At 35.1% G+C, this 17,129-nt stretch overlaps 1 protein-coding gene across 1 annotated transcript in view; it reads left to right on the forward strand.

The window, feature by feature from the left end:
• The first annotated feature begins 2,279 nt into the window (after window positions 1–2,279).
• Window positions 2,280–17,129, forward strand: part of LOC111439027 — a 24,230-nt gene continuing 9,380 nt past the window's right edge. The window contains exon 1 of the mRNA XM_023076760.1: window positions 2,280–2,460. Within this exon, the coding sequence (XP_022932528.1) occupies window positions 2,280–2,460 (181 nt within the window). The remainder of the gene's footprint in view (window positions 2,461–17,129) is intronic.

The raw sequence follows: 17,129 nt of genomic DNA on the forward strand, positions 1-17,129 counted from the left end.
TCCATATATTTAAGAACTTAAACAATTAATAGACACTTTGTTAGAGTTGTGTTACATCAAGTACACTACTTGTGTAGCAACGAAAAATATTTTATGTGATGTAAGGCGAAGGTGATGGATTTGTCTAAGGATTCCATGGATGAATGAGCTCGAATACCTTTGTTGGACTATTATATAAAGAAAAACCCTTCTCATCTGCACCCCAAATGCAGTGCGAATAGTTGCATCGGTCTTGAAGCCAAATTTCATGCTCTGGCCAAAAAACCTCTGAATGAAAGCTTCCCATAGTTGCTGCTAAAAGTTGCACCAAAACAATGTTGTCTGCAACAAATTCTCTTTGAATTTCCAGTTGTATTCCTGTTTGAACGGAAGAATATGCTCCCCTAATTAAAAAGCTACATCACATGTTTTATTGCCAATATTGATTATTTACTTAAAAACTAAAATGTTTTATTGTCAATATTGGTTATTTACTTAAAAACTAAAATAGGACGTGAAAGTAAAGGAATTTAAACCTCTAATGTTTTAACTGTGGACCTCTGAATTAATGAGTTAAGTTATGTAATGAATTACATTTAAAAAATGAAATAAAATTTTTATTCATATTTGAGTAGGACTAAAATAGATTTGTTAAATTTTAGAAATCAAATTAGAAATAAAGTAAATTGGAGGGACTAAAGCTATATATATTTTAACTTTAATAATTCTATAAAATATTGAATAAAAATGAAAATTAGATATTAGAGGTATAAATAAAACTTATTATTGAAACCCTAATTAAAAGAACGTCAAGTCGTAATAGAACACAAATTAAATTGTGGATTATGGATTATAAACTATGGGAATATGAACAATATAATTAGAATACAAATTATTATGAGAATAAAATATGTTTTAAAAAATTTCATTAAAATATATATATATATATATATATATATATATATATATATATATATATATATATATATTCAAAATAAATAACAAATATTTTGGCAGCCAACTTAACCTAACACTCTATTTTTGAATTAGGTCGTGTGACTAGTTACTATGATTGATTGGTTGGTTGGTCGTGTGATTGAGAGTGAGAGCGGGAGTAGCATGCAACTATAAGCAACGAGTAGTTGCAGGAGGTAGCTTGCAGATGAGATAGATCGAGAGTAGCAACAGTGTTGAAAAAATTAAAAAAAAAAAAAAAACACAAAAGTGGTGCTGAAGCTCAAAGTATTAGACCTGGCTCGGTTCGGGTTAGCTCGAATTTTTTCTTCTTTGAGCCCAAAAACCAAACCAAACCAATTTGTTTCCAGAAAAATAACTACCCAACTCAATATTCTATGTAACCCAACTTTGAGTTAGGTTGGTTGGATTTTTCAAGTTTTTCGAGTTTTTAGGTTTTCTATACAACCTTAATCAATATGTTTAAGTCAATCTAGACTAACTAATGAGATGATAATTGATATCTTATCTCGTTTGTTTTTGTTGGATTCAATTTTAGGAATTTTTTTTATTCCAGGCACCATAAATGAAAGCAAAGGACACCATTTTAGGAGCATGGTGAATTGCAAAGAATACAACTGAAATCATCAAGGACTTAATTGATAACAGAAAAGAACAACATTCAATAGCAAAAGAGAAAAGTATGTCTTGGGTTTGCATATTTTGGGCATGGAGCACTTGTTTCGAAAGTGAAATACAAGAATAAGTTGTAGTACAAATAAGAGCGTTTCTCCAAAAATGAAAGATGGTAATTTGTAGTATGATTTGCTGACGTTGTTAGTTAATAAACTTACTTAGCAAAAAAATAAAAAAGTTATTAGCCTTAGTAATGTTAGAATAATTGTTTAGAAGTTATTGGCTTTTAGGAAAATTGTTAGTCTTAAATTAGTAAGAATTATTAGTAGTTGTGGATATCCACGGTAAATACTCATGAAATGCATGCTATTTTAAAAACAACAAAGAGAATTGAAAAACTAAGTGCTTAAGGTTGTTCCTATGTTCAAAAACTCTCTCAACCCTCAAGTTGTTTGTTTTGCTTCTTTTATTTGTTTCGACATATTTCGATCGTGAGTCATTTCCAATATTTGGTATCAGAGCTAGGATACCGACAAATGCTGTCATCATACAAAGTTGCCGGAAGGGAGGGGAGTGTAACGCTTCAGTACTTGTTACTCACGAAGAGTAACTATGCAGCATGGTTGATAAAGATGCGTGTTAACTTACAAGCCCAGGGCATGTGAGACGCCATCAAGCAAGGTAACGACGTTGAGGAGTGTAAAAACAGGATGACTCTTGCCGTCATCTACCAAGCTGTCCTGGAGGACGTCCTTCTCATGTTGGCAGAGAAGGACTCGGCAAATGCAGCGTGGGAGATGCTACAAACAATGCATGTGGGCGTGGAACGTGTCAAGGAAGCAAAGTTGCAGACCTTGAAGAGTGAGTTCGAGGCTATCTGCATGAAGCACGGTGAGTCAATAGACTGTTGGGTTTTATGTCCTAAAACACATAATTTGTAAACAAAAACATATTCTATTTTTAATAAAGTTATTATTGATGTTTATTCGGTAAAGATTGTTATTGAATAAAGTGAATTTTACGATTATTAATCTAAATCCAATAAAATAAGAACACTCTGACTATAGTATGATTATTTGAACTATATGTACAACATAAGAGTGGATCCAATTCAAGTATATAATCAAAATGATCTATAGTACAGGGAAATCAAAATGATCATATAGTACAGGGATAAGGCTGAGTACCTTATCCTGGGGACACTATGGATGCGACCCACTTTTGTATATGATATAAACAATGTGATCACTAAATTGTACATGCAGAGACATGTGAGTGGGGGCGTCCTATGCAATGAGTAATGCATAAGATCGGACCATGAAGAAAATCACTCTCACTTTATAATGTCGTTTACTGTTGAGACTAATTTTTTCATTCGATGACCTAGGTAACTCGATCTTAATCCTAAGCTAACCATGAACTCCTATTTATTTGGAATTATCCTTAGATTTGCATGGGTGAGAGTGGCTCGAGTTCGTCAACTCAATAAGCCTCCCATTTCAGGGGTAAGACTAGGTGAATAGATGGGGACATAGGGTGCAAGATGAAATTCACTCCTACCCACTTTTAGGGAGAGTAGAGAGGTTGTTCCCTTAAGTACTGACTACAGGTCTTGAACAAGGGGCCCCACCCTCTCATTGGCCTGAGAGAGATTCGGTTTACTGGTTGGACGACAAACCAATTGTTCATTAGAGGATCAGTGGGACATAAGGAACAAAAAGTAACTCTAGGGGTAAAAGGGTAAATTGACCCACCTCTAGTTACGAACAACCTGTGAAGGATCGACTTACTAATCATGGTTATATCAAATGGACAGATTTATATCCATAGTGAGGGGAGTACAACTACTACGCTACATTGGAGTGTCCTAGTAGTTAACGAATGTTGGTTAACAAGGTTAATGAGTTTAACCGGTTAATCTTGGATCGTTGGAGCCCATGATCTATAGGTCTATTAGGTCCCCCTGCTAGCTCATATCGGACTAACCATAGAACAGTGTGACGAGTGAGTTCAAAGTGTTCGAATTCAAATTAGAGAATATGCGCTAAATATATACGATATATTTAACCGCATTTTTGTTTTGTTTACGAATTAAACAAAAAGAGAGTATCGGAGATATTTAAATAAGATTTAAATATTTGAATCAATATGTGTCGGATTTGTTGGGATTGCCATTTGAATTAATGTTAAATATTAATTAAATTGTTTAATTAATCATTTAGTATTACTTTAACTTGAAATTAATTATTGAATTAAGATGGAGAAAGTCAAAATGTTGACTTCACTTAATGGAAAAATACATGATTGAGTTAGTGGAATTTTGAGTGTCAAAATTTGGTTTAACCAAACTTGTATCTTTGTCAAATAAACTTTACAAATTTGAGTGTCAAAATTTGATAATCTCACATTTGCATGAACATGCAAATATGACTCTATAAATAGAGTGATCAAGGTACATGGAAAGTCTTCTTGGAAAAATTTTGAGAAAATCCCTCACAAACTCTCTCTTCACATATACTAAATCCCTTCCACAATCCCATTCTAAGACCGGAGAATAGTAGGGGAGACACTAGTGGTGGTTCGAAATCGGTTTGTTAGGAAAAAGGAATTTGAACTACAAAAGGTTAGTACTCCTAACTCCTTGAGTTTTAATGCTTATGAACATGCTAGCTAATTTACTATAATTGATGTACTTAGAGTGCTTCTGCATGTGTTATAACAACACCATCAATTGATATTAGAGCAAGTTTTAGGCACTTTATTTGCATTAATTTGACCATGATGGGTACCATTTCATGAATGAAAAAGTGTGGATGCTAAAGTGGATGTTTATGATTTTGGCATTTTTTATGCTTCCATTTGATACAATTATTGTAATTGGCCTAATGGGTATGGGCTTTAATGAGTGAAGAAAAGTCTCTAATTTTTATGGAGTCATTAGAGTCCATTTAAGGTTGTAATTGCGATAATGAAAATGATGGCAAGTTGAACCGAAGAAGAAGAAGGAGTTATTTTTTCTTCCCGACCCAACCTGACTTGCGGTAGGCTCGAGGGAGTGGATCACATTATTTTTTAATTATTAATGTGGTAATTTAGTTAACTGCTTGCTTCTAAATGCCAAAACCAGTCCACGTCCACTTTAGTGTGTTAAATTAATTATGCACTATGAATGTATGTTTTAATTAAATCGAAAACGTATATGCATAATATGCCCTATAAATTTAAAATCCCACCATAAGCTAAGCATGTTTCATGCCGTACACGTATGTTAAAAGTGTTATAATGTATAGTGTGCATGTTTGGGGTTCATTGAGTGATAGATATAAATTGTTATATTATTGCATGGAATCGATGATTATATAAAGCATGTTAGATGCATGTTACAGGTTATTTTCAACGTCATAAAATGAGATATACGTCAAAATCTATAACAAAGATAAGTGCTGCTCACTTAGGGTTAAGAACCAGGCACGATTCATGTTAATAGTTAAAATAGGTCGATATCTTGTAAAATTGCGGTTACAAGAAAGCTCAGCTGGCATGATCTTGTCTAATGTTGGAGGTACTTAAGTTGACAGCTTACGGAACACCTGCTATCTAGAGATCAGGCCAGTACTTGAGCTTAGTTAGCTCAGTTTTATGAGCATGCGTGAGTGATGAATGTTTTTTTTTTTTGGAAAAATCACCTAGACTTGGGTTATATTTAATTAGCCATAATATACCTAAGTAATGAGTATACTCAACCGTCTAAAATACTTAGTGGGAGGAAAGGTATATGAGATACATTATTTTTGTTTTTACGCTCTTTGAAAAATTCACACCATGAGATTCATGCTCGGCCTCGTGTCCCCCTGGGAGCGGCCTCCATTTGGAAGGTATTTGCATGAGTCAATAATAAGGTGAACAGAGAAAGTATTTATAGTAAGTGGAAGGAAGTATATCAACACATCCTATGGTCTCCACCACTAGGTTGCACCGTGAGATTCCCATGTTTCGCCTGCATATTGCTCTAGAGCAACTACCCATTCGGAGGGTCGTAACATGGGAGAAGGAACAACGCAAACTCCAAAAATGGATAGGATTTCTTAGGTCCATTCCCAACTTTGGCTTTTTCATTTGATAGCATTGTTGGGGCCGATCTCTTAGTTCTAAAAATTGCGGGTCACACTTACGAAGAATTACTAAGATTAGTATATTCTTGACCAAAGTGGCGATAACTAAAACACTATAGGAATAAAGAGTTATTCTAGGATTCGCTCAATTACCTGTCGCTTTGGGGATATGCAGTGGAGACTGTTGCATACATTTTTAACATTGTTCCTTCTAAGAGTGTTTCAGAAACACCTTATGAGTTATGGAAAGGGCGTAAAGGTAGTTTACGTCACTTCAGGATTTGGGAATGCCCAGCACATGTGTTGTTGCAAACCCCAAGAAATTGTTGAAAATAAAACTCGCTCTAATACAAATTTGTTGAAATAACATTCACGAAACTGTGAAGGAGATGTCGAGAGGGGAGAGACGATGAGACAACAAATTCTGAAAATCCTTTTTCTATTGGTTTGTACTTTTTGTTCTCAACACTTTTGCTCTTTGCTCCTTTTATTGCTCTGCTTTTTACACTGGAAAACAAACTGATCTATAGTTTTTCTAAAGGCTAAAATTGGCTATCCCATATGCCACCATTTTCTAACCCACTATCCCTGAAACAAAACAGTTCCCACTTTGAGGAGTTATTGGCCTTTCAATTTTTCTTTTGGCCTTTTCCTTCAAAGTTGAGTTTCAAAGCTTACTAAAATTAACGAAAATTAAAACTACCCTTTTCATTTAAGTTTATTTCCAACAGAAGTTAAAACGTCATTCAAAATTATGCCTATTCGTAGGATACCCCCAAAGAAACGAAAGGTGGTTTGTTTTATGACCCTCAAGAAAACAGAGTGTTTGTATCAAAAAACGCTACATTCGTAGAGAAAAACCACGTAAGAAATCATCAACCTCGCAGCAAACTAGTATTAAGTGAGATTTCTGAAGAAGCTACTGATAAAACAACAAGAGTTGTTGATCAGGCTGGTCCTTCAACGAGAGTGGTTGATGTAGCTGGCACTTCTGGTGAATCACATCCTTCTCAAGAGTTGAGAATGCCTCGACGTAGTGGGAGGGTTATAACTCAACCCGATCGTTACTTGGGTTTGGCAGAAACACAAGTCATCACACCTGATGATGGCGTTGAGGATCCATTGACCTATAAACGGGCAATGAATGATGAAGATAAAGATCAGTGGATCAAAGCCATGAATCTTGAAATGGAGTCAATGTACTCCAATTCAGTCTGGGAACTTGTAGATCAACTAGATGGGGTAAAACCTATTGGTTGAAAATGGATCTACAAGACAAAACAATAGCAAACCAGTAAGGTACAGACCTTTAAAACTCGACTTGTTAGCAAAGGGAGAGGGGGTGGACTATGAAGAAACCTAATCTCCTGTTGCTATGCTTAAATTGATTAGAAAACTCTTCTCCATTGACACATTTTATGATTATGAAATTTGGAAAATGGGTGTTAAGACAGCCTTTCTAAATGGCAATCTTGAGGAGAGTATCTATATGGCTCAATAAGAGGGGTTCATTGAACAGGATCACAATCAAAAGGTTTACAAGCTTAAAAGATCAATTTATGGGTTGAAGCAAGTATCTCGATCCTGGAATATAAGGTTTTGATACTGTGATCAAATCTTATGGCTTTAAACAGAATGTTGACGAACTTTGTGGTTACAAGAAGATAGTCAACTCTACAGTAGTTTTTCGGGTGTTGTACATTGACGATATCCTACTCATTGGGAATGATGTGGGATTTCTAATTGACATTAAACATTGGCTAGCGATACAATTTCAAATGAAAGATTTGGGAGAGACTCAGTTTGTTCTTAGAATCCAAATTGTTCGGAATCGCAAGAACAAAACACTAGCATTGTCTCAGGCATCGTACATCGAAAAATGTTGGTTCGATATATGATGCAAGACTCCAAGAAAGGATTATTACCTTTCAGGTACGAAGTTCATTTGTCGAAGGAACAAAGTCCCAAGACACCTCAAGAAGTTGAGGATATGAGACATATTCCCTATGCATCAATAGTCGGTAGTCTGATGTATGCCAAGCTATGTACCCGACCCGACATATGCTACGCTGTGGGAATTGTCAGTAGATATCAGTCCAATCCGAGACGTGCTCATTGGACTGACGTTAAGAATATCCTTAAGTATCTTAGGAGAACGAAAGACTATATGTTAATGTACGACGCTAAGGATCTGATCCTTACAGGGTACACTGACTCAGATTTTTAGACCGATACAGATTCGAGGAAATCGACATCAGGATCTGTCTTCACTCTAAATGGAGGAGCAACAATATGGTGAAGCATAAAGCAAGGTTGCATTGCTGATTCCACCATGGAGGTTGAGTATGTTGCTGCTTATGAAGCAGCGAAAGACGGCTTAGAAAGTTCTTAACTGATTTGGAAGTCGTTCCAATATGCATCTACTTGTCACTCTTTATTGTGATAATAGTGGAGCAGTTGCAAATTTTCTTTCACGTTTTCCTTACTGTGTGCAATTTCTTGAACCATAAATTTTTTCTTAACAGTCCGTCTGGAAGGAGGTAAAAATTGAGAAAAACCAACGGAATGTTGGATTGTTGTTTGACATGGTCGATACGTAAAGGCCACGTCATCATCTTCATCTTCTGGACAGGAAGAAGACACGCACTCTGTATTGCACCACCGTCTAAAAATCTCCCTCTATAACTCCATTTACAATGTTTCTTCCCTCGATTTCTTCATGAAACTAAAGTGGGTGTTACAAGGAAGAGCTAGGGATTGATTTCATACCTTCTCATGGATCATAGTCTAAGATTCGCTTCCAAAGTTTGTCCGAAATCTATTTTCTCGTTGTTCTTTATTGGGTAGCCGGTTCAAGGAGTTTTCAAGGCCCAATTGTTTCATGGAACCTCTTATTTATCGTTTCTTCAAGCTAAAAGAATTTGTTTGTTGGAACGACTTTTTGCATGAGATCTTAATCTTGAAAAATAGTCCTATGCCTGCAACTCATCTAAAAATGTGAATTTTCCTTTTCTTGGGTAGCTCATTCTACAACGTTTTAACTCTCGATTCCTACATCAAAGTTACTCAATTTGATCCTCTTAATCTAAAGAAATTCTCAATTTGAAGGAAAAGGGATCATAGATAGGAATTTAGCACTTACCCCCAAATTCTACTAGAAACGGATTTCCTTCAATTGGGAACGTTCTTAAGGTTATTTTTCTTGGCGATCTTTTATGAAAATACTTCTGGGAGGTGCAGAAACTTATTAGAATTTATCTTGGTCGACGAACTTGTGTGTAGGCTCGAATTGAATTTTCAAGCTCACTTTGAAGTTCTTCAATGGCGGATTGGATTGGGGAATGGTTTTTAGGCATTTTCAATACTCGATTCATTCATAAATCCTATTTGTCATCTATACTTAGGCAAGTTTGTGGTTGTTTATTTTGATGACATCCTTGTTTACTCTAAATCTTTAGATGATCATATTACCCATGTACGCAATGTTTTGACTACTTTAAGAAACGAATGTTTGTATGTAAATTTAAAGAAATGTAGCTTTTGCATGGAAAAAGTTAACTTTCTTGGGTTTGTAGTTTCATCTAATGGTGTTGAGGTTGATGAGGAGAAAGTGAAAGCTGTAAAAGATTGACCTACACCTAAAAGAGTAAGTGAGGTAAGAAGTTTTCATGGTCATGCAAGTTTCTACCGTAGGTTCAATAAGAATTTTAGTACAATTGCTTCACCCTTGAATGAACTTGTTAAGAAAAATGTATATTTTAGATGGGAAAAAGATCAAGAACTTGCTTTTAACACTTTGAAAGAAAAATTGAGTTCTGCTCCCTTGCTTGCATTACCTAATTTTGAGTCAACTTTTGAAATTGAATGTGATGCTAGTGGAGTAGGGATAGGTGCTGTATTAATGCAAAATCAAAGACCTTTAATGTTCTTTAGTGAGAAGTTGACTGGTGCATCTATGAGGTATCCAACTTATGACAAAGAGTTTTATGCTTTGGTTCGTGCATTGCAAACCTGGCAACATTATCTTTAGCCTAAGGAGTTCATTATTCATACGGATCATGAAAGTTTAAAGCATTTGAGAGCACAAAATAAACTCAACAGACGACATGCTAAGTGGTTAGAATTTATTGAAACATTCCCTTACGTCATAAAATATAAACAAGGTAAGGAGAACATTGTTGCACAAGCGTTATCATAAAGGTATGTCCTCCTCAATACTTTGAATGCTAAGTTGTTGGGTTTTGAACACACAAAGGATTTGTATCAACATGACATGCTCTTTTCTCCTTTTGTTGAATCTTGTGAAAAAGGACTCCTTGTGGATAATTACTTGTTGTTAGATGAATTTTTGTTCCGAAAAGGCAAACTTTGCATACCATCTTGTTCCATACGTGAGCTACCTGTGAGGGAAGCTCGTGGAGGTTGTTTAATGGCACACCATGAAGTTTCTAAAACTTATGATGTGCTCTCTAAACTTTTTTTTTTTTTTTTTTTTTTTTTGCCTAAAATGAGACATGATGTTCATAAAATTTGTGCTCGTTGCATAGCATGTAAACAACTAAGTCTAGGCTTCAACCACATGGTTTATACTCCCCATTATCTGTTCTAATGGTCCTTGGATTGATATATCAATGGATTTTGTTTTAGGTTTACCTCGGACTAGGAAAGGTTATGATAGCATCTTTGTTGTGGTTGATCGATTTAGTAAAATGGCTCATTTTATTCATTGTCACAAAACTGACGATGCAAAACATATTGCTGACTTGTTCTTTAGGGAAGTTGCACGATTGCATGACATTCCTAAAAGCATCGTTAGTGATCGTGATGTAAAATTTTTCAGTCACTTTTGGCGTGTTTTATGGGGTAAGTTAGGAACTAAGCTAGTATATTCAACTACTTGTCATCCTCAAATCGATGGACAGTTGTTGACAGAACCATGACTATTTTGCTTAGGGCTATTATTGATAAGAATCTTAAGACTTAGGAGGATTGTTTGCCATTTATAGAACTTGCATATAATAGGGTTGTTCATAGCACTACTAAATGCACACCTTTTGAAATTGTTTATGGCTTTAATCCTTTAACCCTGTTGACTTGTTGCCTATACCGTCAAAAGAGTGTGTGAATTTTGATGCAAAATGCCAAGGTTGAGTTTGTTCATAAACTGCACAAGCAAGTGAAAGAACAAATTGAGAAACAAAATTCTAAGGTTGCCACCTGAATTAATAAAGGACGTAAGATTGTCATCTTCAAGTCAGGAGATTGGGTTTGGGTGCATTTCCGAAAAGAAAGATTTCCTACTCAAAGAAAATCTAAGCTTTTACCACGAGGAGATGGACCTTTTCAAGTTCTTGAGCGTATCAACGACAATGATTATAAAATTGATTTACGAGGTAAGTACGGTGTTAGTGCAACTTTTAATGTTGTTGATCTGAGTCTTTTTGATGTAGGTGATGGCTGGGATTCGAGGACGAATCCTTCTCAAGAGGGGGAGAATGATATGAATCACAACCAAGGAATTTCCATACCTCAAGGTCCAATTACAAGGACGAGAGCCAAGAAGCTACAACAAACCTTATACAGTTATATTCAAGCTATTGTGAGCTCATCAAACGAAATTCTAAAACACGTTGGAGTCCTCCCTTATATGTTGTACAAAGTTGAGCTTCAAGAAAGAGATGAATTAAATGCACTTTAAGTTACATTTAATGAACTCCGCTGAATTTATGAAACTAGTCCACGGATGACTAGTAAGCGCATTTCATTCATTGCACCATATAATTATAGTTTAACTATTTGTTTGTCATATTTAAGGTTGTAAAGGCTATATAAAGCCTTCTTTTCTTTGATTAGACATCACATTTTGGAATTAAGAATAAAATGTCATATTTTGCATGCTAGAGTCATTCAAGTGGTATTGATCAAACCTCTTTTAGAGTGATTCAAATCACGAGTTTATAAACGAGTCTTCTTTACTCTTGATCTTGATCATCAAGGTAATCCATTCCATACTTTCCCTTGGGTTGATTTCCATATCAGACGTGTTTACAAAACAATATGACTATGATATGTTTACGCGATGATAAGTCCATGATGTGTGTTATACAACGTGGCTATGAGATGATACGTGAATGTTATGACGCGTGTTCTGATGATGTACTAAATATATGATAAATTTTATGGTATAACATGATTGACGATACAAAATCAAGAAATTAGTAATACTTCTTCTCTTTGGGCTACCTACCCCAATTCTAGTAGATTTTTGGAGTCAAAATCATGACATGAAATCGGTTAAAAATTTCACCCTAACCCAATGCAAATTGAATGCACTAGTTAATCAATTGACAGAGTTTCATATTCCCTAATTTGCATTCGAACACTTTGAACTCACTCGTCATACTGTTCTATGGTTTAGTCCGATATGAGCTAGTAGAGGGACCTAATGAACCGATAGATCATGGGCTCCAACGATCCAAGATTAACCGGTTAAACTCATTAACCTTGTTAACCAACATTCATTAACTACTAGGACACTCCACTATAGCCTAGTAGTTGCACTCCCCTCAGTATAGATATATTTCTGTCCATTTGATATAACCATGATTAGTAAGTCGATCCTTCACAGGTTGTTCGTAACTAAAGTTGGGTCAATTTACCGTTTTACCCCTAAAGTTACTTCTTGTTCCTTATGTCCCGCTGATCCTCTTAAGAACAATTGGTTTGTAGTCCAACCAGTAAACTGAATCCCTCTCAGGCCAATGAGAGGGTGGGGCCCCTTGTTCAAGACCTGGAGCCGGTGCTTAACGGAACTACCTCTCTTCTATCCCTAAAAGTGGGTAGGAACGAATTCCATCTTGCACCCCACGTCCCCAGCTATTCACCTAGTCTTACCCCTGAAATGGGAGGCCTATTGAGTCGGCAAACTCGAGTCACTCTCACCCATGAAAATCTAAGGATAATTCCGAATAAACAGGAGTTCATGGTTAGCTCAGGATTAAGATCGAGTTACCTAGGTCATCGAATGAAAAGAAAATCAGTCTCAACAGTAAACGACATTATAAAGTGAGAGTGGTTTTCTTCATGGACCGATCTTATACAATACTCATTGCATAGGATGCCCCCACTCACATGTCTCCACGTGTACAATTTAGTGATCACATTGTTTATATCATATACAAAAGTGGGTCGCATCCATAGTGTTCCTAGAATGAGGTACTCAGCCTTATCCTTATACTATAGATCATTTTGACTATATACTTGAACTTGATCCACTCTTATGTCTCTACAGATAGTTCAAGTAATCATACTATAGCTAGAGTGTTCTTAGTTTATTGGATTTAGATTAATGATCGTAAAGTTCACTTTATTCAATAACAATCTTTACTGAATAAACAACAATAATAACTTTATTGAAAATAGAATATGTTTTTGTTTACAAACTATGAGTTTTAGGACATAAAACCCAACAAGTACATCCGACAAGAATTTAACATAATTTGACATTTTCTTCAAAACTTTCACCCGTGGTATGTTTATATGAAAATTGACTTCCTCTTTCTTTTTATTGTTTGTGGAAAAGGAGGTATTGGTATATAAGTTCTACTCTCATTGTTGATTGTCTTTGCATTTTAGAAGACTACTATTTTAGCATAATTTTTGTTTTGATCCTTCTGTTTAGCATTTTCTTCCTTTCTCTGCTATATATCAACTACTTCTTGAGAGTGACGGTTAATTGTTCTTTAATTTCACCTCTCCTACTGTGTATTTCTTTCCTGGTTCTTGATTGTATTGCTTGATTTTGCTCCTTGCCTTTTCTTTTTGGTATTTTGGTATCTACTGGCAGCTTTCCAAGATATGTATTCCGTAACTCAGTTGTTAATTGACCTACTTGGATTTCTAAATTTCGCAAGGATGTTTGGTGACTATGTATCACAACATCATTGTTTTTTTTTTTTTTTATATATTTCTTTATTAGCCGGCTCTCAAGATATGTTCCATTTATGTGTTGAGCCAGGCTAGTTCCTTTTCCTTGGGCATTGGCTTGCAATCATATGTCATTTGATTTTGTAGTCCAAAGCCTAGATGGTAATTTGCCTTAGGTGGCATTTGTTGATTGAAGGAGTTTTGTCACTTCCATGAAAAGTTGGGATGGTTTCTCCACCCCAGATTATAAGTGTTTGAGAATAGATTATTTTTCTGATTGATAGCTTGATTCCCCCACATAAAAAATTGAAGTCAGATTACTTGGTCATTGATCAAAAGTGTGTTCTTCTCCACAATATACACATTCAGTTGTTTGAGTCATTACAGTCGACTAGTGCATTAGTCATCGAACCTTGTCCCAATGCTAGATCTTGTAAAATATAGGTCACCGAAGCTAATTGAACATCAATAGAGGTCAAAGCATCAACTTCAAGTACTCATCTAGCCTTCTTCTCTATTGTGCTTTTTCCGTTTTCCCCTTTGGTGGCCTCCTCTTCTTTTTAAGTAACCTTTCCTTTTTATACGGTTTGTTTCTTCCCATTTGGGGCTGAGAAAGGATAAGTCGTCCACCTAGGACGTTCCTAATTGGATAGTTAATGACCCACGTGACTTGATGATTTGGATTATAATTTCCATGTCATCCCCAAAAAAATTTCTTTTTGAACGGCTTCAACATCAGGGTGAGCAATTTGTACATGATCATCGCCGATAGGTTTGTTTCTAGATTTGTTACAACATCATGGTTCAACATAAATGTTCTGAAATTTTACCAAATAACTCAATTAAGTGTCCAGTTAGACTCGATTTATGCAAATTTATATTTTTTTTCATGTTGAACCATAATGAACAATTTCATGCTTACTAATCTGAATAAATTGAGCTATTAATAAGAAAATGGTGAGTATGAGTACAAAATTAAGTACAAAAAGCTTGGTATAACTCTACTTTTGAAGAGTTATCACCCTCCTCGAGTTAGAAAAATAACCTACCTACCTAAGGATCAGTAATCTACCTGCCATATTTTCTTTCAAACTAAGACTTAACTACCGACTCACACCCGCTCTAAGGTATAATAATATAAGGTCATGGATCCCCACTTGGTACAATCAAGCTACCTCAGTAGTATACCCTCTATGACTCTTAGGATTCCCTATGAGTGACAATCGAACTCTGTGTATCCAATAAACCCTAACCCCTCTTAGCTAGTTCACGAATGGGGAAAGCGTTATTATCATTCTTACAAAATATCTAGTCATCCCAATGTTTTTTAGAATCCAAAACTGGGTTCTAGGATCATAATAACGAAGCAGTAGCTTATGGTCTAATGATCATTACAGATATTATAGAGCACATTCCATCATCCAATAACAATACTTGGAATAAACGAGATCCTAAACCCTAAATCATGCATTTCTAAACGCGAATATACATACATCATACTCAACATACTCAAACAAGGGATAATGTATCAACCAAGGCATGTTGAAAAGCTTCTAACCATATGAATTTTATCACGGTTCTTAATTATGCACTGTGGAACCTGTAAGATAAAATAATGTACCAAATTGTTTAACTTTTAGGTTTTCAAGACTTAGTTATCATGATACTAGGTCAAATAGCCTCTTAAACATGATTTTTAATAATTTGTCCATGATCCTAATCGACCCCTACAATTATTTTTTGAAACATACTCCATATGGCTAGTTACATGTTCTAGTGTGTTTGGGATCACTATTCATGGTCTTTTCAAAACTAATTTTTTTTCTTCAAATTGCTTGAATATATGCACGATTGAGTCTAGTTTGATAAACATCAAACATTATTGTGAGAGCCAGTCTAAAAATAGGTGAACCGACCCAAATAGTAAGCAAAGGTCGTTCCATGTAGCCATTTACCTGTTCGATCGTGTTAGAGTTCACTTTTCACAACCTCTCCAGAGTTGGTTTTTCCTCAAAGTTCTTGAGAATATCTAAAGTTCAATCTATTTTCTATAATATTAAAAATTATTGTAAGACCGGTATAAAAAGGGATGAACTGATCTAAACAATGTACAAATATAAGAAAAGGCAATAGAATGATGTGGCAGATTCCTACGTTGCCACGTCACTCATCTTCTACCTTTTGTTTTTACGATAAGCGCGACAAAGACTGCTTCCCACCTCTATAACTCATTTGTTCTCTAGTGAGTCTATGACCATCTCTAAGACCTACGTACGATTGATCATTTGAGACTCATTTTAATTCATTTGGTTCAAAAACCACAAAAATATGTTGAGTCAAAGTAGGTTGCTCAGTACTGGCTTACCTAGAAAATCAAGTCAAGTTACCCTCAATTTGGGCGATTGAGAGCTTATCTCCTCTCAACTTCTTCAAGCGACTTAGTTCCTTAATTTGTCCTAAAGCTAGTGGTATAAGACCCATATCATGACTCGACCGATGGAGAACGAATTTTGTGGATAAAGTTCTAAAGTTCCAAAATTTGTTACTCACCGAAAGTCAAATTTTTGTTCTTCGGTTCTAGCGACTTTTAGCTTATGGTTTCTTTAGTAAATATGTTTCTTTTCTTGCTACAAAGCAATGCAAATAAGTTTTAAGGGATGAGATTCATCGTGGAGAGGGAATTTCTCAATTTTTAGAAACTTAAGTCGAGCCTTCCTCTGGTTATTTTTCTTCAAACGCTTCATAAAAATCTTTCTATTGAGCTCAATAAACTTCGGGAATAGATTAGACATGCTAATTTTTACGAAATCAAAACCGCTCAAATTCTAGAGGAAGAATTTTTTTTAAAAAAAAAAAGTGAGTAAGCATACCCATAATCTAACTTTCGATAAATCTCGTTACTTTTGACTTTTTAAAAATCGGTCAAAGTAGTGAGGTAGGCTTGTGCTCTTTCAAGCAAGAATAATTTGATCTTCTAATTCATATATTAAGGTTTTAAAATCTAAGGTTTATGGGAGGATGTGAGGTTAAACATGTAAATTCAATCCTTTTCCTTAGCTTTTGTGTTCTCAAATTTGAATTCAACCAATGAGAGTCTTCCACTTGTCTAACATCCCATGGTTGATAATTTTTGTAATTATCCCAAACTTTTTCTTTACTTATTAATTTGGTAATTATCTTAAAAAAAAAAAAAAATCATCATTTTATACCAAAAAAATATATATAAATTTGTCATCTTATGAGCTAGCTTCCCAATAAGCCAGTATTGAGGGGCTTAATTTCCAATTTTGTTCACTATGGGCCATTTTTACAATTTCCCACTTTAAAGGGCTAGTTTATTACGAGGGCATTGTTCGCAAATTGGATTTCAGGTGGGTTAGATTTTTTATTTCACTCTTTTAGAATTATTTTTCCAAAAATACCCTTTTAGGACCTTTTCCTATCTTTTCGTAACTATTCCTCGGCTTTTTTTTTTTTTTTTTTTTTTTTTTTTTTTTTTTTTTTTTTTTTTTTTTTTTTTTT

The sequence above is a fragment of the Cucurbita moschata genome, unplaced genomic scaffold (genome assembly GCF_002738365.1).
Source record: "Cucurbita moschata cultivar Rifu unplaced genomic scaffold, Cmos_1.0 Cmo_Scf00085, whole genome shotgun sequence".
NCBI lineage: Eukaryota > Viridiplantae > Streptophyta > Magnoliopsida > Cucurbitales > Cucurbitaceae > Cucurbita > Cucurbita moschata.